Genomic DNA, 23,972 nt, shown 5'->3' on the forward strand with positions numbered 1-23,972 from the left:
GCTAGGCTGCATTAACAGAGGGATAGAATCAAGATCACGTGAAGTATTAATACCACTTTACAATGCCTTGGTAAGGCCACACTTGGAATACTGCATCCAGTTTTGGTCACCATAATGTAAAAAAGATGTTGAGACTCTAGAAAGATGTTGAGACTCTAGAAAGAGTACAGAGAAGAGCAACAAAGATGATTAGGGGACTGGAAGCTAAAACATATAAGGAACGGTTGCTGGAATTGGGTATGTCTAGTTTAATGAAGACAAGGACAAGGGGGGACATGATAGCAGTATTCCAATATCTCAGGGGCTGCCACAAAGAAGAGGGAATCAAGCTATTTTCCAAAGTGCCTGAAGGCAGGACAAGAAGCAATGGGTGGAAAGTAATCAAGGAGAGAAGCAACCTAGAACTACGGAGAAACTTCCTGACAGTGAGAACAATTAATCAGTGGAACAACCTGCCTCCAAAAGAGGTAAATGCTCCAACACTGGAAGTTTTTAAGAAGAGACTGGACAGCCATTTGTCTGAAATGGTATAGGGTTTCCTGCCTGAGCAGGGGGTTGGACTAGATGACCTCCAAGGTCCCTTCCAACTTTACTACTACTACTACTACTACTACTACTATTATTATTATTATTATATATAATGAATTCACATTTGACTCAAAGAATTATTTAAAAGTTACATGATGTTGCTTTAGGACTAAACACAAGCAGGCCTGGCTGTGTGTAAACTTTATGAATGGAATATAGTTGGTAGTATATGTAAATTCTCTGCTTTCTTTGGACAATTTGGTTTAAACATGATGACATAAAATATTTTGCTGTCTGTTTATTTTAGATACACTTGAAGTATTTCTTAGCTATTTTATATACCATGCAATATTTTCTAGAATATTTAACAGATGGCTTGCACTTCTGCTATTAACAATATGATGATCTTGCCTTATTTTTTAATAACCTCTTGTTGACATTCTAGCAGCTAAAGAAAACAGTGTAATAGTGTTAGAAACAGATAGCTTAGCTAACTATGATTTAATATCTCAGTAGGGTATGACCTCATACGTAAGGTACTTCTTTGTCTACCTAATAGAAAAATGTCAAGATTAAAAAAATTCCAGTTTTCTTGCAGTTTCTTCCAGTTTAATTTTGCTAATCTGATATCCAGGTCTGTTGCCACCATTGTTCTAAACATCACTTAAACCAATTCAGGTTGGGCTTTCTGAGCAGTACTAAATTTCATTAAAATATTCACTATAATCTCCCACAATAATACAAATTACCATGTTGATGTCACTGTAGAGATTTAAAAGGGTTAGACATAGTTTGCTGTCTCAACACTGAATGCTACTTCTATCAAATAAGCTTTTCACATTTATTTATTTGATTTGTATGGCCTCCCATCTCATCTAATGTTTCTGAAACACTCACAAAAAGGCTATAAATATTTAAGAGAGTGTCCATCACAGAATGTTTTCAAATTTGGAGCCAGACTTGTTACTGTTGGCAAGATACTATTTCTTAATAAACTTATTACTGACAGTGAACGATTGTGATAACCACTATACTGAATATGCCACTGTGCCTATTATTTAGGTATTGTAATATATCACATATTGCTGTGTAAATTATATCAACAAAAATGACCATCACTATAGCAAGGAGCTGTCTTGGCTGATCTTGATACTAAGCAGGATTGGATCTGGTTAACTCTTTGAGGAAAGATTATCAGGAAATATGACACTAGACTGAGAAATAAGAAAATATTCCAGAAGATTGCAAAGGTCTTTCATTCTGTTATACAAATGTAGCAGAAATGTCTAAGAAGTTACTAGGAAATGTGCCCATCTGAAAAAGAAACTTTATTCTACAGCATAAAAAAAAAATCAGAGAGACTGTCTATTACATTTTAAATGGGTCATGTTGCATGAAGCTGCCAAAGCTGGTTTTTAATAGACATAGGATTTGCTTTCCTGTTAGTAACCCATCAACACACAGTAGGTGTACTATCTTGAATGGAAAATAGTATATTGGCTACTGTCAAGAAAGCTGCTGAGGTTACATTAAAAACTGCCACACCTGAGTCCTCATTAGCAAGACAAGTGTAAATCAATTGGTCTTTGGTCTGTTTCCAAGATCTATTTAATCTTCTTTAGACTTAAAAGAAAAGGAAGGAAAGGAAGTACCTTAATTGAAATCGATGGGATATAGGGAATAAGATTAAGGCAACAGAGTTAATGCCAATGGCAGTGAGCATAAAAATCTTTTACTGAAAGTATACAAGATGGTTTAAGATTATGTTGATAGGCAATATGAATACATTTAATACTTTCTCCATGTAGTTAAGAATACTTAAAAACAAAGGAAGCCATGTAGATCATTAAAAAAATCTGAAATAATACAGTGCCTCCATTAGGCCAATTAAAAGTCATAAATATTGAGAACCCTAGAAATCCTCAGCAAATTAGAGGTGGCAAAATGAAAATAAAATACATGTATGATTTTAAAACCATGGCATCTACATATAGTCACAGAAAGTAAAAAAAAGAGTGCAGAAAGTCAAATAAGACTCATCTATTTTATGATGATTTCAGATTGTATTTAGAGCTGCACATTTTTTTTCAGGGCTGATTGAATAGTGTATCCTTGATTTTGTACTTGTTACATGCAATGTTAATGTGTATAACCATGTTAACCCTGTTCACCTTCCTCTACTCATTCAGTGAACATGAGCAGAGGGTTTTTTATTGGCTGGAAAATACATTGTATATTTATGTTTGTTTATTTATGTTTGGATTGCTGGATGGAAGTTGCTTTGTAGATTGGATTTACTAAATTTGCTGTTATTTACAAATCCATATCTTGAAGAGAATTGCTAAGATAGAATGAGCAATCATTGCAAAATATTTCAGATAGTATAAATGACATGCATAAACTTGTGAAAATGCCAAATAACTTTATAAATAAGATTGCCTAGGCCAGGGATAGGGAACCTTGGCTCTTTTATGACTTGTGGACTTCAATTCCCAGAATTCCTGAGTCAGCCTGGCTGGTTCATGAATTCTGGGTATTGAAGTCCACAAGTCATAAAAGAGCCAAGGTTCCCTACCCCTGGTGTAGGCAGATGAAAGAAGACTGGGGGAGGGGAAAAAAAACAAAGATACCAGATTCCATGCAACAAACTCTAAGCTAAAAATGTGTATTAATTACTTACAGGAACAATTAACATTTTAGTATTATACTCTAGAGCCATAATGCCCTTCTTCCTTGGCAGCTTGATGTGGTACATTTCTTTATTTATTCTGCTATCTTTTTTATATTTCTCTGCAGTGCAAATGGCTGAATAGATGAATTGGCATAGCTGTAATATGAGTAGATTTAGTACATGAGTAATGGACAGGATGACAGCAAGAAACTATGCCTGAATCATTCATCTTGAAAACTTTATGCAGGTTATTGTCTAAATGTGTTGGCACTGTAGTTCCTAGAATTCTCAGTTAGCATTGCTAAGATGCAATTAATGGCAAAACCATATTATTCTAATACAGTAGATGCCAAAAGACAGCTGAGAAAATAACAAAATGAAATAGACATGTATTTTAATTTTACAATTTTCATCCCCACATGTATTCTATTGAACCTGTGATAGGTTTCAGCATTAAGAAAATTTAGTAATAGTTAATCCTTATTGAAAAACTTCAGTGGGATTACTTGTAAGCAATTATGCAGCAGATTACATTACTGAAACAACTCAGCATAAAATTATCAATTGAAAATAAATCTAATTTTATTGATAGAAATTTTAGCATATGCTCTGCTCTTCCACTTAACAAAAAATCAGCCAACCAACAAACCAACAAACCAACCATCCTGTTTTTGCTGGTTTGTATTCTTAGCTATTTTAAAAACAAGAATATTAAACTATTAAATGTCACTCTGAAGCATGTCATTCTGAAAAGATCAGTTGTTTAAAAATAAAATAATAATCATAGCTTTTAAGATAACCATTTTGACAGCAATTGAATAATAGAATGATAAATAAGAATGAAAATATAAAGTATCAGACTGATTAGTAACTTGGTGTCTTTGGCCTTGTTTTAAATAGTGAATCAAGGCAGCCCTCCACAGGACATGGGGTTCCTCAAAATTCTTTCTGTGGCACAGAGTCCCCATTTTTGTATTCCTGTTGGTTTCTGGAACTGCTCTTTTCATGGTCAAGAAACTTGTCAGAAGCCTGCAGAAAGTTGCTGACTGACACTTGGTAGGACATATGAGTTTATATCCCATTTTTTGCTTCCATACTAGAGAAAACAATACTATTCATTAAAATGGATGTACTGTACTATAATTCTACAGTAGGTGTGCATAATACAATCTTGTTTTAATTGCTCACTTTCCGGCACTTTTTTTGCACAGTTAATTTTTCAAAGCCCTGGAATGTAACTGTTTTCAAATTTTTCCCTTCAAGATGTGCACTTTTCTTACTGAGTTTTAAATCTTTTCCATGGTAGTGAGCCTTAGCCCTATTAGTAAGTTCAAAAATGCTTTCTCTGGAAATTCTCTGAAAATTTGACAAGGCTTTTAGATAATTTCTAAGGACTTTACTTATTACTATTAAATATCTGGGTAAGGGGAATTTCCTACTGCTTTCAGGGCTAATAAGGATACATGAAACAGCTTCCTTGTTGACTGCTCCTTACTGGTACTATAGGAAATCAGCCTTGAGAAGGTAAATTGGTTTCCCTGGATGGATCAATATTATCTATGAATTACTGAGCATAAAAGGTAAGTTTCCTACCTGTACTCAGAACTCTCTGGCATCACCACTGCCTCTTGATTTATAGTTAAATCTTCTGTTACATATAATGTAAAATCAGAGCTTTTCAACAGATGAGCAGTGCAAGAATTTTAAGAAAAATATTTACATATAAAAACTGGAGGAGGTCATCACATCACATAAAAATATAATCAAATAGATCATTTTCATAGCTATCAAAGCACATCATTTGTATACTGAATATTAAGAATGAGACCTTATTTGTCAGTATAATTTTATGCATTTTAACAAATACTTTATTAATGTGTAGAGGGAAGTAAAAATAAAATGTGACTTGTCTAATAGTTGTAGTACAGAACAACCTTCATTCTTAACATAGTAAGAGCCAGATGATCTATATACCTTAATAAATTCTCAGTCTAATCATTTTCAATCATTTTCAGTTGACAGGAACCTCCAAACCAGGAGTTCTATAAAATGACAGGCAGTTGTTGTTTTTGATATTTATATTTTGAATAGAAATGTGTTAGTTAATTCCTATCTGGGCAACACAATGTGAATTAATAATAACAGGCCTTCATTTATGGATCCAATTATAGATGTCAAGCTAGAGAATAGGGAGTGGGTAGGGAGTAGTATAATTAAAGCACTGTGCAGCTTGCCTTGGAGAATATCTATTGACTCCTGATCTTGACTTCCTATAGGTCTTGTTTGACCTTCAGGAAACAAAACAGCTCTCACCCTCTGTGCCAAGGCCTCATTCTAGTAATGATGATTATATCTGTGAGTCCTTCAAAAAGTTAAAAAGCGTATACATAATTCAGAAATAGATTGTATTGTGTTGTTTTGTTCAATAAGAATACTTGCATATGAAATTAAATGGTGTACTGTTTCATTCGAATGGTGGCTGAAACACACTATATAGGCTGAATTCACTTGACTGTAACTAGCAAGGCAGAATTCTTGAAAGAACAGGACAATTAGATCTTTCCATTGCTGAGTTAAATCCCACATTTTAAGGAAGTGTCTTTGGTGGCGCAGTGGCTAGAATGCTGCATTGCAGGCTAACTCTGCGCACAACCAGGAGTTAGATCCTGAAAGGGTTCAAGATTGACTCAGATTTCCATTCTTCTGAAGTCAGTAAAATGAGGACCCAGATTGTTGGGGGAAACATGCTAACAATGTAAACTACTCAGAAAGTACTGTAAAGCACCTTGAAGTGGTATGTAAGTCTAAATGCTATTGCTATTATCTTTACAGAAAAATGAATCCACATACATTCTTTGTTACAGAGGCAACAAAGTATCCTTCATATTAAATAATCACATGCAGTATCTGATTACAAATTATTTCATATGAATTGTCCTTGTTTCACTAATGCATCTTAATGAATAGAGTAATAGAGTCATTGCATTCTCTATAGTTCTTGTACTCAAAGAATAGCTAGTCTTTTATATGAGGACTAATTTGCTAATTTGAAAACAGTGACGAACTGTTGTACAGTTGAGTGAGGACAACTGATTCTGAGAACCAAGTCCTATTTCTAACTTTGTCAAAATTAATTTGACATCAGAAATAGTTGGTGTTTTCTTTCAACACTGCAGCTTGGTTACCTGTGCAGTATGTCCAGTTCCCATTTGGAGGAACATTGTCCCTCCCCACTTGCAGCAGCCCAGGCAGGGATTGTCAAGAGGAAAGACGCTACTCTTTTCAGGAACTCTTTGGTTTTCTTTTGTATACAGCTCAGCAAATGAATAGATCCTGAAGTAAAGATAATGGACAAAGGGAAGGCAGGTACAAGTGATTTATTTTATTTCACTTTCGTATGGAATCAGGAGAAGACATTTCTGCTTTTCCTGCCAGCTTTTTATTCTCATGTCGTGATATTACAGATAATGAGAATAACTGTGCATCATCTTTAAACTGTTTTCAGTTACTGCCAGTGTAAACAAGTACAGGTCACTTAATAATGTTAATTGGGATAGGAATTTCCATTGCTAAGTGACACAGTCATAAAGTGTAACATCACCTGACCATGCCACTTTGCAATTGAAAATCAATCTCTCTGTCTGATTAGATAGCTATCATTTAATATAAAATATATTAGATGTTGCAACAATTGTAACCAATTCTATATTGGGCAGACAGGACAACAGTTAAAAAACAGAATCCATGAACTCCAGTTGGCTGTCAAACAGCATGACCTGAAGTCCCTGATCACCATTCGCACTGACAACAAACAACACTGGTTGAACTAGGAAAAAGCCGAAGTCATTGGCCACGCCAAAACTCATCAGGCACATGAGTTTATTGAAGCCTGGCATTCTACCAATGGGTCCATCAACAAACACATTAACTTAGAACCAGTGTACGAACCAATAAGAAAGTGGACCATCCAAACCACCAATCGACAACAGAACTGACCATCCCTCACTAGTTGAATTCCACACCTCACAGCAAACAAGTCAGAAGTCACAAAGTCACAAGACCAGAATCATTCTTGTGATTCAACCAAACTTGTCATTCAATCAGCCTTGTGACTCAAACAATCACAAAGACCAACGACCAACCAAGATCTATATAAACAAACAAGACACATCACCCAACCCCCCTGCTGAAGATGTTACCTAGTTTGGTAGTGAAACATCTGGGAATTAAAAAGCAAGCTTGGAGAATAGACTCCTGCCAAAACCAACAATCTGAGCTATGAATATTCTCTACTGTTTCTAATAAAATATAAAATTTGGGCAAAATTCAAAGTGTAAAGAAATTAATTCGCAAATGGTAATTGAATTTATGAATGATTTTGTTTGTGAAAAAAGGGAAAGTTTCTATTTTTTATATTTTTTATCCTGCGTTTAATATTTTTTTATAAATAACTCAAGATAGCAAACATGCCTAATACTCCTTTCTCCTATTTTTCTCCACAACAACACCCCTGTGAGGTGAGTTAGCTGAAAGACAATGATGGGGCCAAAGTCACTCAACCGGTTTTCATGTGAATACTAATATCCCAGAAAAATATTTCTGGGTAGGGTTTTCATTTTATTTTTTACTATACAGAGAGGGTCAGAAACCTACAGTATGTTAGTAGTTTTTAAAATTGTTATACAGCAATCAATTACATTTCAGTAGAACTGATAAAAATTTCACTTGGTGAATCTGGCAATGTTGCTCCAATTTTGTTATGAATTTAACACAACTAGAAATATTTGTTTTTCCTCATAAAATAATTAAAACAAGATACTTGAATTTTATAAAAACCTCATGTGAACAAAATACAGTGGGCTCAGCATGAAAATGCTGTTTTAAGTCACATCATAGAAACAGTTTTGATACTGAGCAATATTAAACATATGGCAAACTGAAAACAAAGCAAGTGCTAACACAGAACAACATCAGAATCACACGTAATCAAAACTATTAATTTTATCAGGATATTGCCAACAGTTCATTATTATCTTATACTGGATTTCATGTACTGTTGCCCAGAATTTGGCTATATTGTATATACTGCTTGGGTGCCCATTATGAAGGCAGCATAGTAATTGGCTATAGTTGGTGATCTGCATGTCTCCATAAAAATTCATAATAAAATAAGATAAATCACTCTGCTTACCAAATAAGGATACATTTATTTCTCATAAGGAATTTTATTAACTGGCCATCCCACAAGGTAAATCACAATATATTAAGAGAAGATTCTGTGATATGTAGGCATTACCAAAATAGATAGTTAGCCAATTGCAATATGTAACATATTTTGCATTTATCCTCCTAATGTTCCTAATGCCTTTCCATATGTGGCCTCTAAAATAGCAGGTATGAAGACTTACAACATAAGAAATCTAAATGTTATTTGAAATGTTAACTTGGGAAAAACATCAAATAGAATTAGACATGATTCTATATAAATCAAAAGAAATTTGAAATTTGAGAAACAAGAAGAACAGACTGAATGGAAGATAAACACATCAGGACAATTATGGGGATTTGGAATAATAGGGAGATGATTTAAGGAATACAAATGGGCTAGCCCTTCCAAAAATGACAACTAAATGGTCTCTCTTATTCCAAACAATATATATAACAATAGAGGGAGACCTATTTGATGATTTAAAAGCATTGATATGAAAGACTAGTTGGCAAAGAAAGAAAGCCAAAATAAGGCTGAAGAAAATTGGGGTTTTGATTTATCAGAGGGGATTTCATATTACTAATTAGAGGGTCAAAGGGAGAAGTTGAGATAAGGGAAATTTTGGTCATTAAATTTAAAACATTTGGAAATGAATTGAAAATAAAGATGCTATTTGTTTAATACTTAAAAATTAGACTTAAAAGAAAAAAATATTATGAATATGTTTGATTTATTGATTAACTCAGATAATATATATAATAGGCTTTGATTTATTAAAGAGGATACTGTATTATTAATTAGATGATGTAAAATGGGGGGAAATAGATAACTTTTAGGAAATAGAAAAAGATTATACCCAAATAGATAAGATGTGTATTTTGAATATTAGATTCTGTTATGAATTGAGATAAAGGAAACTTTGGTTACCTAAAACCTGGAAATTTTAAATATCAAATGTTAAATTTGAATATTGATGGGAAATTAAAAATTGGGAAAAACCAATAACAGGACATTGATTGAATGTAAAAGTAATTAAGATATGTATAAGCTAAAAATTTATTGATAAATGTAATAATGATGTTTTTATTTAGTTGATATAAATAAGAACTGTATTAGCTTAAATATGAGATAGTAGATAGTAAGGGAAAAAGAGAGGAAATATTTGAAGTTGTAGTTTGAGATTTGTACTAAAGATTTTTGTATATTACTGAACTATTGATTAACCCCGCCACCACGTTGCTTTTTAAATACCTAAATGTAAAATTAGAAAATTAATAAAAATATTATTAAAAAAAAGAATTAGACATGATGTTTCTATGGCAGGCATGTCAAATTGCCGGCCCGTGTGCCGGATGCATCACCCGAAACCACACCCACCCCATTGCTGGCAATGGTGAAAAAGTCACGATACGTTGCGTGACGTCGCGAGTTTGACATGCCTGTTCTATAGCAAGACAGAGGATTTGTTGAAGTCCTGCTTGGGATATATCAATTAAGATAAATAGGATTTTGAATTTTAAAAATCCAGTTAAGTGCAAATTGCACAATACAATGGTATAGTCTGACTTCCACTACATATATCTGTATGCTTGCTAATCTGCTTCATAAAACTAATGGAGAAGCCAAGGCAGATTTTTTTCAGGATGCTGCACATCCTGTATAGAAAGATGAAATTATATTGCACAACTAGAAATCCATTATAATATACCGAACAGGCTTTTTTGGTAAGCTAGAAGTAAGTGAAGTTCCATTTCAGTGGGTTTATTCTAAATTTGACTAAATGATGGGCCAACTAATTATTAGTCTGTTCTGAACTTGCCAAATCACTGTTCTTGCTTTCATGCTATGCAGAAAAACATAAAGAGGAATTAAGAACAAAGTTCCAAACGTTTTAGCCTCAAATTAAATCTAGCTAACTGTGTTCCATTGATTCTAATAGTTCCAAAGAAAGGGAATCAAAATATTTCTAATCTGCATTAGGATAGCAATGAAAATGAAATGACAAAATAATATATAGAAAGGTTAATAACTTAGCAGGAAAGGAGAGGCTGAGAAAGTGACAGATGGGTGGAGTTAATGAGATCTGAAAAAAAAGAAAGATGAGAAATTTAAAAGACAGAAGATAATATATAAAGTGGTATGTGGATGTGAGGAAAACAAGAATTGTTTGTAAGTGTAGAAGTATGCAACATTTTTAGGTCTTTGAATGATATGCCTGGAGAATTTTCCAAAGTTTGTAGAGCCACAATCAAGAAATAGACATGGTCAGATTAAAAACTAAATTTGATTTGTTATAAAGTTATCAACATTAAATTTAACCACTATTTCTATATTTAATAATTTTATAGCAGCTAGATTTGGAGGAAGTCTGCATATTATTCAAGCGCCTCAATCTGGGCCATATAACCACATGTATCCAGGAACATTATCTATAGTTACAGACTGAGATTTCAATGGCCTTTTCCTGGTTGCAGCTATGTGGCCATGCTCCTAATGATTCCTCATGAAGACATTTCATTTAAAATGATGTATTGACTTGCTTTCCATTTGGTACATTGGCTGAAGGAGCCGGTCTAGAATCAGGAGACAATGAATTTTAGTGCTATCTTAGGCATATATGCCAGTTAGATGAATCTGGACAGTCACTCTCAGTTAGATCTTGGAAGAAGGCAATAGCAGACACTTCCAAAAAGTGTTGCCAAGACAACTAATCACCAGGAGGTAAGACTTTTTAAAAACATTTTTTTAAAAAAACTTGCATTATCATCTGAAACTACAAAAAAAAAAAGAATTTTATTTGGTGATGAGCATTTATTAATGTAACATTCTATTCTGAAATATAATTATGAAATACAATTGCCGGGAAAGGGTTAATGATGTTATTTTTAAATGGCATATGAGATTAGTGTGAAAAAACAGAACTTTTCAAGAAAATTGTTATATTTCACTATTGTACTACACTGGGAAAGGAACATTGGTCTATTATGATAGACACTGAATAATTTTCATTTCTTAATTCACTTTAAACATAAATGCTAGTTTATACCATATAGATGCAATCCACATATACTAAAGAAAATATGCTCCTGGATATATTTGGGAATCTGCCTTCCTTTTTAATTCTTTTTTGTTATTAAGCAACTGTTCGCATACATTAATGTATAATGCCTTGAAGGACTCTCTGACTAGTTCTGAAAGTGGTAAATAAACCCAATCGCTATAGATAATATATCATAGGGTCATTGCAGGAGAAGACATAGGTGCTTTAGAGGCAGTGTTTGTGCCATTGGGTGCTCAATTTAATTGAATCCAGAATGCTGAGCAATTCTAGTGTTTCATTCTTAGAAGAGGCTGAACATACAGGTAGTCCTCAAATTACAACTACAACTGAGCCCAACATTTCTGTTGCTAAGCAAGGCAAATGTTACTTGAGTTTTTTCCCATTTTACTACATTTTTTTACCACAGTTGTTAAGTGAATCACTGTACTTGTTAAGTATTCATGTGGTCATTAAATGAATCTGACTTCTCCCATTGGCTTTGCTTATCTGAAGCTGTCTTGGAAGATTATATAAGACCCCGGGAGGGTGCAACTGTCATAAATACATGCCAGTTGCCAATCGACCAAATTTTGGTCACATGGTCACAGGGATACTACAATGATCGTAAGTGTGAAAACTGGTCATAAGTCACTTTTGCTAGTGCTGTTGTAATTCCAAATTGTCACTAAATGAATGATTGTAAATCAGGTACTATCTGTACTACTTTTATACAGCCATATTACACAGACCAATGTAAGATCTTCAATCATTATCACTTGTGACATCAAAGTGCTATGTCATAATAGATGTAGATAAACCTATGGCTGTCTAGCCAGCTTTTTTAACTGCATCATATTAATTTGTTTAAAACAAAGAAAAAAAATGCCTCTCTTTTTTAAAATACTAATTTGGATTTTATGCACTTTTTACTCACTTTGATGTAGAACCTAGGTATATTTGTCTAATCTGTAACAAAAGTGACGTACAAAATGCCTGCAAAAAAGTATATTTGTCCCCTTCTTCTGGTCCCATAACCCTAAATATCTTAAAAATGGGTGCTTTGAAGATTTATATTGAATACCTACCGGAGAAAATCCTGGAGGGTAAAGATCCTCCCCCTGACAAAGGATGTGGGGCTGCAATGTTATTTAAGAATCCTTCCCTCAGGAATCTTGGGCAAAGAGACTGGAACCCAATGGCCGGGAATGGTCCTTATGAAAGATAAAAATTGTCATTAATTATAGGCAGTAATTTTGGTTGCTGAAAAGAAACTGTTTCCAATAGAGACAGAGTATGAAAATATGAAAGTTTAATTATTAATTTACAACCAGTTGTATAATCAGCTCATGTCTGTCAAACAGATATTACTCCAAGGATTAAGTTTCATTTTGGTGCCACATTTTAATTGAGGAAAATGTGAGATTTGGAGAAACATCTTTTACTATTATCAGCTTGATTAACTGTATTTTTGTAGTTTTTCATTTATTTTATTTTCCATTTTTGTTTTTTTCTATTTCTTCCTGTAAAATTTATTAACATAAATAAAAATGAAAAACCACATAATGCTAGGCAAGAAACCATGGTTTACCAATCATTCTAGCACTGCTGACAGATTTTATTAGGCTAAAGCAAGCCAATAAATTTTCATTTTATGCAATGTATGAATTCACTATTGTAGATGCCATTCATTAAAACCTCTCCAATGTTTACCACCATCTTTTTTTTCCCTTATAGATAAACAGGCAAAGTCAGAACATTTTCAGTGATTATAAACTACATTTTCAATTTGGTTTAAAATACCAATTTCTAACCAATATTTGGATATTATGAGAAACCAGGAAATCTTCTTATTGTTCCATCATACTGTAACAGGTTGGAACAATAATAATCAGAAGAGTTCATAGATTCTGCAAACATCAAAATATTAATAAGGTCCGCTAATGAAAATTAGTATACAGTTTGTACATATTGAAAAGTCATGGATAGTAAACCGCTATTTGAGTTGAGTAAAAAATACAGAAAGCCATAATTATGTATGCCTTATTTGAATTTAATTATTACTATCAGTCATAGGGATTCCCAAATATTCTGTATAATTATACATTTGGAATTTTGGAAACACTTGAAAAAAATCAAATCTAATAAGACAGCATATAACATTTATTTGGAGACATTGCCAATGATAATTTGAGCAGAAAAATAGCTCCCCCCCTCTATTGTACATACTACCAGGGCTTTTTTTCTCATAGAACGCCCAGAACAGAGTTCTGGCACATTTTTTGGATGGAACCTTATAGGGTAGGCAAGGAGGGTTGTATGATGTGTGTGAGTTCCGGCACCTTTTTTTTTTTTTTTAAAGAAAAAAAGCACTGCATACTACATAAGGAAACTGCAAGTTCACAGCCTTCTTATCGTGTAGGATTTAACTCTCTTTGTCTTCCTCCCAGAGTTTGATTAAAAAATTTTCAGATGCTTGTTGTTATGCTTTTAATGACTTTTTTGTTTTTTATTTTTTGCAAATAAAACCTCTCACATTTGGTTCAGTCTGGATACCACCATTGATTGAGAGTTAATTATAGGAGGATTTGGTGACTCATTTTGTTAGACTGAATCAATTTGCGACTTGTGACTGCCAAAGATGTAGGCTGATTATTTGGAGCAGTAAATTCCATCACTTATCCATTAGATCTTTACCCAATTTGGTTTGTAACTTCTAGGTGGCAGGTTATTAGAGATACCTTAATTTCCCTGATTGCCTGGTTTATATTTAGTAGTGGGTTGAAAAACGGATAGTAAATTGAAACTGAATCCAGACATGTCAGAGGTGTTCATTATGAATGGGTGTATTCCACAGAGGTAATAGACATTGTTCTTCTGAACTGGGCTACAATTGTCCTAGAAAGAACAAATGTTCACATAGGGCTGTTTCTGGATTCAACTGTCTCTCTGGTTGCGAGAGTCAGGAGTACCCTTTATCAGCTTTGGTTGCTACAACGGTGTGTCTTTTCCTGCAACAAAATGACCTTAATACTGTGAGCCACATGCTGGTAACTTTTAGATATGAGTACCATAGCACACTTTACATGACTTTTGTATTTAACATGAATACCTCAATTAATGTCAAATTTAGCAACGAGGTTGATTTCTAAGAAACCACTCTATGCTGTAGTGAAAATATAGCATTGCACCTGTTACAAATTTGTTTTAGCAAAAAAAGTGCTAGTTAAGTGGAAGAATGAATCTTTCTATATGAAGTCATACCCCTGATCACTGAGATCATATTAGCAGGCTACAGTGCCATAGGCTCATCTCATAATGTATTGAGCTTTTTCTCTTTATCTGCCACAATTCTTTGTAACCCATTCACTAAGTTAAATGGCTTAATCTCTTTATTCATTTTTCAAAAGCCTTCTAGCAATTTTTAATTATTGATTTTAATTTTATCATGACTGGATTAATTGTGATTTGATGTTTTACAATTGTAAATCACCAAGAGACCTCAGTAGGCAGTATAAATCAAATGAAAGAAAGAAAGAAAGAAAGAAAGGAAGGAAGGAAGAAAGAAAGAGAAAGAAAGAAAATATAACAGCAAAGTCCTGCAAGACTCACATTCCGGTGTTATTGCAGTACAAAGGACAATAATCAATGTAGGAAAATGCTGAAATGCACAGATTTAAAACCTTCTATTCAATATTAGATGCTTATGTCTTAACCAAAAACATGAAAGAGGAGACATGGGAACAAAATTCCACATTAAGGGTAATTTACATTACAGTCTAAACTGCTTGTTTGTCACATTGTTCCTGGCTGCTTCTGAAGCTTATTTCATCAGTTCAGATCTGGATTGCAGTGCATTGGCAAAGAGGTCTGGCTGAAGATGTGATTGGTTGTTCCCTTATTAGTAAAGATAAATCTGCCCTGTGACAAAGATCTGTGTTTAATCAAATACTGAAGTTCATGATATTTTTCTGTAATTCATATATCAGAAATTACTTTGGTGAAGAAGAGAAAGATTCCCTGGCTTAAAACCAAAAGATGAAAGGCATGGAATGTCAGGTGGGCTTTGAACTTTCATTAATTAGAGTATATTTTTGGAGAATTTGAACTCTGGACCATCGGTCTTAATTCAGGACTTCACCCCTGACTATTTTGATTCTTTGTTCAATCTAATCTTTTATTCATAGACCTCTACTCATATTTTTTTCCTGCCAATTATGGGTAGATGTGATGAAATTACATCATTGTCTTCTCCACAAAGAGAGAAATTAGAAAAGAACCTTTTATTCCTAGAAAAACATAAGGCACTTATTTTGTATTTAAAATGATTCTTTTTATTAATTGAGACTCCACCCTATTTTGAGTTTTCAAAGCCAAAATCAATCTCTATGAGCCAGAGCACTGTGTTTCCCCTTAAACTAAAAAAATTATGGCTGTTGCTGATTTGGTGGGATTTATTCCATCCTGTGTAAAATCAAATCTGTTTTGGACTGATTCTAATATGCAGGAGATCAGTTGACAGGGTGAGTTGATCTCTTTTTGGCATAATCTTAATAGCCTTCATTGATCAAGTTCATTAAGAATATTGTGAGACTAAGTTATTGTCTTTCTTGGGTGTGCTGGTGAAGCTTCACCAAGCAGTTCCCAGCTGTCTCTTTTGATTATCACAAAGAACTTGGTATAGAAAACTATGGGCTAATTAAAAAGAATATTATAACACTACCATTTCCAATCTTCAAATATCTAGACAGCTACCAGAGCATAGCATGAAATATAGAAAATGTACAGTTATGATAGTCCTAAGGAAGGTCTGAAAGATTAATCCACTGTAATTGTATCTGCACAATATGCATGTATAAGGCCAGACTATTGAGTACTTGCTCACGTCACACCAGCTGTCCATTTTTTTTGACACTTACATTTCTGCACCAGTCATATTAGGTAGGATAAAATAATTAGTGTGTGAAGAACAGAGAGAAGGGAATCTGGATTATTTTCCTTTACTATTTAACCTTTAGCCATTTCTTTTAGAAGGCTCAAGGATAAATTTTATTAAGTAGAAATTTACTTCTGGCTAAGAGTAGATAATATGGCACTCTCTGAAATCAATCATCTGACTCATTAAAAGGAAGTTTCCTATGTTCCTGGGAACTCTTTGTTTGTATACAGAATGTTTATGTTTAGTTGATCAGTTGATAACCTTAAAAGTCACAGAGTATAAATATTTCACATTTAATAGCATTCGAATTGTAGCTACATGGTGACATCATCGGCAGCATAGTGAATGTCACTCTACTTTCTTTTTGTTGTAGATGCCAAAAACTATCCTATTTTATCTGCCACTATTCAGCAACACTTATCAAAATGTATTAGAAAGTTATCCCCCTTGAACCCAATAGAATATATTTGTATATAAACAGCCACATTCTAATTTTAGTGCCAAAAGTATTTAGGAAAACGAATAAGAAATTAGGAAAATGGGAAAGGTGCCATTTTATGGTTGTAAAAAAAAATCAAACAAACCTATACTATTAATGGATGATTACATTAACTGTAGCAAATAAAGAGATAATAAGTTGTATGGTTTCCCTCTGCTTAATATTAATAGGCATATGGTACAAGGCTTTTTATGCCTATGAAATTCTTCTCAAGTGGAATTATGATTGGACAAATGAAGGAAAGAACAAAATGTGACTCTCTACAAATCTTACAGTGTTATCAAGCATGGCAGCAGCTTATGAGACAACTTGTAAGTCTTCCCAAATATCAGGGAAAACCCTATTAATCAGTCTTATTTTTTTAAAATGAAGAAATTCATCTAAAATATCTGCCTATTGATTACTTTAGAAAACCCCAGTTGCAGTTTGTATTGATGTTGACTTCTAATTGGGGGTTGGGGTGGTGAAGAGGAAATGCCAGGAAGTTTAATAACACATTTTGCTTCCTCTGGCTTCTGCTTCCATTATTTTCAAGCTGAACTGCATGTTTGTTCCTCAGAGACAGCCAACACCTGCCTCTCATTATAATCAGGAAAGAAGCAAGCTCCTTCATCTTCATGAGATGTAATTTTGCAGTGATTAACAGAAATGAAAAAAAAAAAAATCCCAGGAAGAAAAATCAACTAAAATATAATTCATTTATATATTCCAAAGTTTACTTAGGCACAGTGACAAAAAGTAATGTTAGCTTTATGTAAATTTGGAAACACATAAATGGATGATGAATTGCTGAACCTCCTTGCCTATGCATTATACTTTTTTTTGTACATAATCTGCTTCACTTCACACGTTCAGAGTGATGTATTCATATCTTTGATTTTATATATACAGGCCTTTATCTTGTTTAATAAATCTATTCAGGGCCACATTAGTAATAGTTTCAAAATATTTAGATAACAACAACAACAAAAAAACACCACCAAGCCTTCCCCCCATAAAGAGTGACTTTGATTGTCTTCAAAGGGAGAGATGTTTTTGGGAGGGACAAGGAAAGCACATAGAGAAGGTACACCAAGACTGTATATTCTCCAAAAGGTTGCCCAAGATCTAATGGTCATGCTAGATAAAGCAAGAGATGCATATAGCAGGCAGCAGCAACATAGAAAGATGAAGGTGAAGGTTCGTTCTCCGAGCTTGTGAGATGGTTTCCAAATGTTGGTATAGGATGAGGGTGAAGGTTCATTCTCTGAGCTTGTTGGTTGGTTTCTGAATGTTTCATTACCAGGCTAGGTAACATCTTCATTATGTGGGTTGGTTGTAGGTTGATGCTGTCTCCTGTTGGCTGAGCAGTTGATTTGGATTCTGAGGAAAATATAGGCTCGGAGAACAAACCTTCACCCTCATCCTATACCCGAGCTACAGATATTCATCACTATTGCATAGAAAGATGTTGGAGGTGAATGATAATTTTAGTGACAATGACTAAGGTTGTGTGGGAGAATGCAAGGTAAACCAGTCCTGTATTTTATCAAGAACACTACATAGAAAAACAAGTTAAAGTTGGCAATGGTAAGAAAGAAAATATAATTGGACTGAATAGCTTCAGAAACAGGTTCAGCCATTCCACTATTTATTTATGACTAACCACTCTTCAAACAACCAAAATAATGCTAATATACATCAGCTTCATCAAATGAAGCACACCGAAATCAATTTGACTACATTATTGATAGAAGAAAGTTGAATAAATAAGTTGAACAGCAAAGAGATGATCAGAAGCTGATAGCAAAGCAGACAACAAACTGCACATCTGCAAGTTCTAAGTTAAGTTAAAGTGGAAGAAAAGAGTCAACCACTTTCTGCAACATGATCTTGAGAATGTGATCATCATTTTTGAATTCAATACCAGGAATTATTTTAAAGTCATGCACTGATAGGGAACTAGAGAAACTAATCAAATAAGTTGTAAAGGAAGAATGTGAAAAAAGATTGCCAAAAACCAAGAAATGAAAGAAAGCAAACACATGATGCAAATTGCCAAGAAGGCAAAAGAAGACAAAGCCAAGACAAACAAAGCTGTCGGGACCATGACAAAGAACTTCAATTCACTGTTAGAAGAGACAAGAAACAGCACTACAATGTCATTAGCAAAGACATTAAAGTGGAAACAGTAACAGAAAGTTTTCCAAAAGATTTAAAAAATCAGGAGGTTTCAAAGATGACTCCTATAACTGTTTCAAAGAAGATAAGGCAAAGATAGACTATAGGGAAATTCTGTACATCAACTATCAACACCAAAGATATTTAGAAGATATTCCTTATATACAATAATCTCTAAGAGAAGAAGGTGAAAGATGGAGAGCAGAGAGCAAGGTGGGAGATAGAGCCTGCCATCAATTCGGCAGCCACTTTCAGCAACTGAAAGTGCCAGGCCAACTGGCAGAGCCATGTCTTCAGGCTTCTGTGGAAGGATGGGTGGGGCAGATCTTATCCTAGAGGCTAGGATTTTTCAAAGAGTGGGCACTGCAGGAGAGAAGTCTGTTTTTTTGAATTCTGATGGTCAGAGTTCTTTGACCGACAGGATCCATAGTAGGCCTTCTCTGCCAGGATGAGTAGGATGGACTTGTCCTAGAGGGATGAGATGGTATTTTAGATTTGTTATCAGTCTTTAAAAAAACAACTACTCACATATACACCTCTAGGAAGACTGATCTAGCTGCCTTCCAAAACCATATGTTAACATATTGCTTAAGCACTGATATTATATATTTATAACTCATAATCAGAAAGGCATCCTGTGAAACTCTAGAATACTACAGTTCAAAGCAATTCAAAACTATTAGCCAAAATGTAAAAAAACAAACCTTAAATGCACTCCAGAAAAACTACCATGTTTCCCTGAAAGTAATACCCAGTCTTACTTTCTTTTGGACTCTGAAGTAAGCACTAGGATTTACTTTTTGGTAGGGCTTAGTTTTTGCCGGTACCAGCAGGCCACAAGTGCACGGGGGCAGGGTGGGGCCTGTGCATGGGGTGGAGATGCAACATACTGGTGCAGGCGAGTGGTTGGGGCATGTGCCTTTCCCTTGCCAAGCCAGGCCCTGCAGCCCTGGGGCAGCTGTGCTGGGCAGCGGTGGGAAGGGTGCCCAGTGGGGGCGGCCAGGCTGATGCTCCTCCAGCTGGACTGGGGGGGCTTTGCCCCTGGGATCTAAGGAGGCCACCTTCCTGGCCTGGCCAGGCCCACCTAAGAGGTAAATGGGGAGGCAACAGCCCAGGACTAAAGCATCAGGTGGAGTACCGGAGCCTTGGGGAGGGAGAGTGGCCGTCAGCACCCAGGGTGGCTGCCCCTTTCCCATGGAGCTGGAGAGCTTGCCACACCATAGTCCAGATGCCCTTGCTTTCCCCAGGAATTGCATTTCTTTGCTTATCTGACTTCCAGCCTCATCCCATTGCTCGTTCATAATCTGCCGCCACCATGTGCAGAGAAACAAAAGAAGTTTGTGGGGGGGAAAAAAGGTCAACCAATCAATTCCAACTTCTCACAAAAAAAAAAGATCTCGTGAAGTTGGAATTGATTGATTGATCTTCCCCCTCCCACAAACTTTTTTTGTTTCCCTGCATGTGGCGGTGGCAGATCGTGAAGGAGAAATGGAATGCCCACTCGCTTCAGCAATCACCCTCCCCGAGACTCCGGTGCTCCACCTGACACTTTGGTGGCTCTGTGGGCAGAACTGCAAAGAAGACCAGGTGGCTGAAAGTGCTAGCAGTCTGCTTTGGGAATGAAAGGGAAGACACTGGCAAAGTGAGGGGAACCTGCCCCACTTGTTCTGCAGCCACTTTTGCCAATTTTCTATTCTGTCGAGTTCAAGAAAGGGATTGTGGAGGACTCTCGGGGCAAGAATCTTACAGCTTTCTGCAAAGAGAACAAGTTGGATCTCTGTAAGGTCCAAAAATGGTGAACAGAGTACAATAACCTCAGCCAACAGGTGGATGAGGGAAATGCCAGGAAGTGAAAGTGTGGAGCAGGTAGGCAGCTATTATTTCCTGAACCTGAACACAACATCTGTGACTGGATTGCTGACAGGAGAGCAAAGGCTTTGGTTATGCGCAGGGCTGACATTCAAGCATTTGCCATTGTACTGGCACCACAATTAGAAATATCCGCAGAACAATCAAAGCATCACAACACTAGTTGGATGGCTTCCTTCAGCGATATGAACTTTGTCTAAGAAGATCAACAACACTGTTCAAGCTTCAGGATGCTGAACTTATTAAACGTACACTTTCATTCAAGTCCTTTGTTGATGGCATCGACTTTTCAAAGTACCAGTTGTCAACATGTTTGCCATGGATGAAACTGCGGTGTTTATGGGCCAAGCATCTCAAACAACAATTGATCAGAGGCGTGCCTCATCAATCTACATTCCCTCCACTGGTTATGAAAGTTCATGTGTTACCTGCATTTTGGCAATTCATCTGGATGGAGCAAAAGTCCCACCTCTAATCATTTCTAAGGGCAAGACAGATAAAATTGAATGTGTTTCAGGGATTTATGTTCTTGAAACTGGAAAAGCCTGGTGCTCACAAGCTATTATAAGGAAGTGGGTTGATTTAATGCTGTCACTTGTTTTGTGAGGAGATCTGCTAGTCTGGGATTCAGCCAGCACTCACCATGCAAAAGATGGAGAGAGAGGAATTGACCAAATAATGATTCCTGCAGGAATGACTGCCTATCTTCAGACTTTAGATATTGCAATAAGGAAGCCATTCAAGGACCACTTGCACAGGGAAATCGGTGACTAAATTGAACACAGAATGGAGAGAAATCAGCGTGAGAACTTTGTGAAGCCTAGCCTGACAGAGGTCGTGACTTTGGTGAAGCATTCCTGGGATAAAATCACTGACAGCTGTGTTGCCAATGCACTATGAGCAAGCTACATGGACAAGAAGTGCTCATTTAGGGAGACTGCTATTGCTGAACATGAGAGATTGGGGCCAATAGTTCTAAAGGAACTAGAGTCTCAAGAGGTGAAAGCCAGAATTTGGGGTTTGACAGAGTGTGAAGTTATTTCAGAAGATGACATGACTGTTTTTGAATAATTTGAATAAATAAATGGTTGCTGTACATCATCATTGTGGTTGTGGTTGCCTTGGGTGGACTGTGGGTTAGGGTTGGGGTTAGGCATTGCGGTTGTCCTGGGTGGAGTGTGGGTTAACGTTGGGTTAGACATTGTGAGTTAGAGATGGGAAGGCCTGGAAAAAACTCAGAAAACTTGTGAAAAAACAGGTCCCCCCTGTTTGTTTCCAAATTGCTTTGGAAACTTTTCCCAGTTTTTTTCCTAGGGCTTCCCATCTCCCATTAGGGCTGGGGGGGGAGTGGGAGTTAGGGTTGCTATAGGCATGGGAGGTCAAATGGGGGGAATTCACCAAGCCTTATGGCAGCGGCATTGGGCATGACGCATGAGATGGCAAATGTGCGTGGCCGGCGGCAAACAGCCGTTTGCTACCTCGCGCATTGCACCCAAGGCTGCTACCATGAGGCTTGGTGAATCCCCCCATCTGACTCATGTGCTGGTACATCACTTCCTTACCACCGTCCGGCTTGTTCCACAGCCTCATGGCTGCAGCATTAGGCGCAATGCATGAGGTGGCAAATGGCTGTTTGCTGCTGGCCGCAGCCCTTTGCCACCAGCCACAGCCCTTTGCTGTCTCATGCATTGTACCCTATGCCACTGCCATGAGGCTGTGGAACAAGCCAGGTGGCAGTAAGGAACTGGTATACTGTGGGTCAGATCCCCCCCTCCCCCCTCCCCCATCACTTTATCGCAGAGACACTAGCAGCTTCCCCCCACTTGTGTCTAGGGTGAAACCAGATAGAATCAGTGGCCATCTGTCTCCATAGGCTCTTGAGTGGGGCTTACGTTCGGAAGAGGGCTTATATTAGTCCCACCCCCAAAAATCAGCTGGACTTACTTTTGAGAGAGGGCTTATTTTGGGAGAAACACGATATGTATAGAGAAGAAAAAATGCAAAGGGATCATCATGAATTACCATTATGTTCATCTGAACATACAGTAATGATGTAATACAAATGTTATCATTTATAGCACTTTTGGTTATGTCTTCAAACTTTCTATGGTTTATAATATTTTCTGCCTTTCAAGCTATCATATGTACATTTGATTTTAGTGAATTTATAGCAGGAAAAAAGTTGAGCCCTGTGAGAGCAATACACACACACACACACACACATTTTCTGAGGGTTTCGCGGGTGTTTGTATATAGGTCTTTGGTTATTCGGGTTTTCTCCCATGTAAAATTGGAAGTGTCTTGGCGACATTTCGACGAAGTCCCATCCGTCATCTTCAGGCTGGTGTTTTCGGCTTTGTGCTTCTAGGGGCAATGTTTCTAGGAAGATGTTTATTCCTTTTAACTGCCAGTGGGGGTATGAACTGATTGGGTGGGAGCTTGTCTGTGTTCTGATTGGGTGGGGTTGTGTTCTGATTGGTTAGGGGCTTGGCTGTGCTCTGATTGGATGGGGGGTTGGCTGTGCTCTGATTGGATGAGGGAGTGTTCTGTATGGGTGGGGGCTTTGTTGTGCTCAGGTTAGTCTGAGTTGCAGGGGGATTTGAGATGGGGAGCATGAAACCGAAAACACAAGCCTAAAGATGACGAATGGGACTTCGTTGAAACGTCACCAAGACACTTCCAATTTTACGTGGGAGAAAACCCGAATAACCAAAGACCTACATACAAACACCTGCGAAAACCTCAGAAAACAAATATTGTACCTCTACGGGGAGGAAATCCACCATCTGACCAGGACCTATGAAAAACTCGAAATCCAAAGAGCTTCCATTTTGTGTGACCTCGCATTCCTACGCAACTGCCGAGATAAAAATTTAATCCCCACATGCTTCCAATTGAAATCCCACTCCAAATCTGCAGCCAACAAACGCATCCTGAAAAGAACAGAATTGGCCGTAATCAGAAATGAACTTTACACAAAAAGATTCCTCCTAGACCGAATCAACAAAGATCTCCTCACACTTCACCTCAAACTCAGCAACAAGATCCACCCCGCACTTT

General features: G+C 36.3%; 1 protein-coding gene across 2 annotated transcripts in view; it reads right to left on the reverse strand.

The window, feature by feature from the left end:
- Positions 1-23,972, reverse strand: part of EPHA6 (EPH receptor A6) — a 429,534-nt gene that overhangs the window by 59,677 nt on the left and 345,885 nt on the right. For both annotated transcript variants that reach the window (XM_039335687.1, XM_039335688.1), the window contains exon 12: positions 12,534-12,659. In XM_039335687.1, coding sequence (XP_039191621.1) covers positions 12,534-12,659 — 126 coding nt within the window. The remainder of the gene's footprint in view (positions 1-12,533; positions 12,660-23,972) is intronic.

The sequence above is a fragment of the Crotalus tigris genome, unplaced genomic scaffold (genome assembly GCF_016545835.1).
Source record: "Crotalus tigris isolate CLP2741 ecotype Arizona unplaced genomic scaffold, ASM1654583v1 scf7180000017646.2482762, whole genome shotgun sequence".
Taxonomy (NCBI): Eukaryota; Metazoa; Chordata; class Lepidosauria; order Squamata; family Viperidae; genus Crotalus; species Crotalus tigris.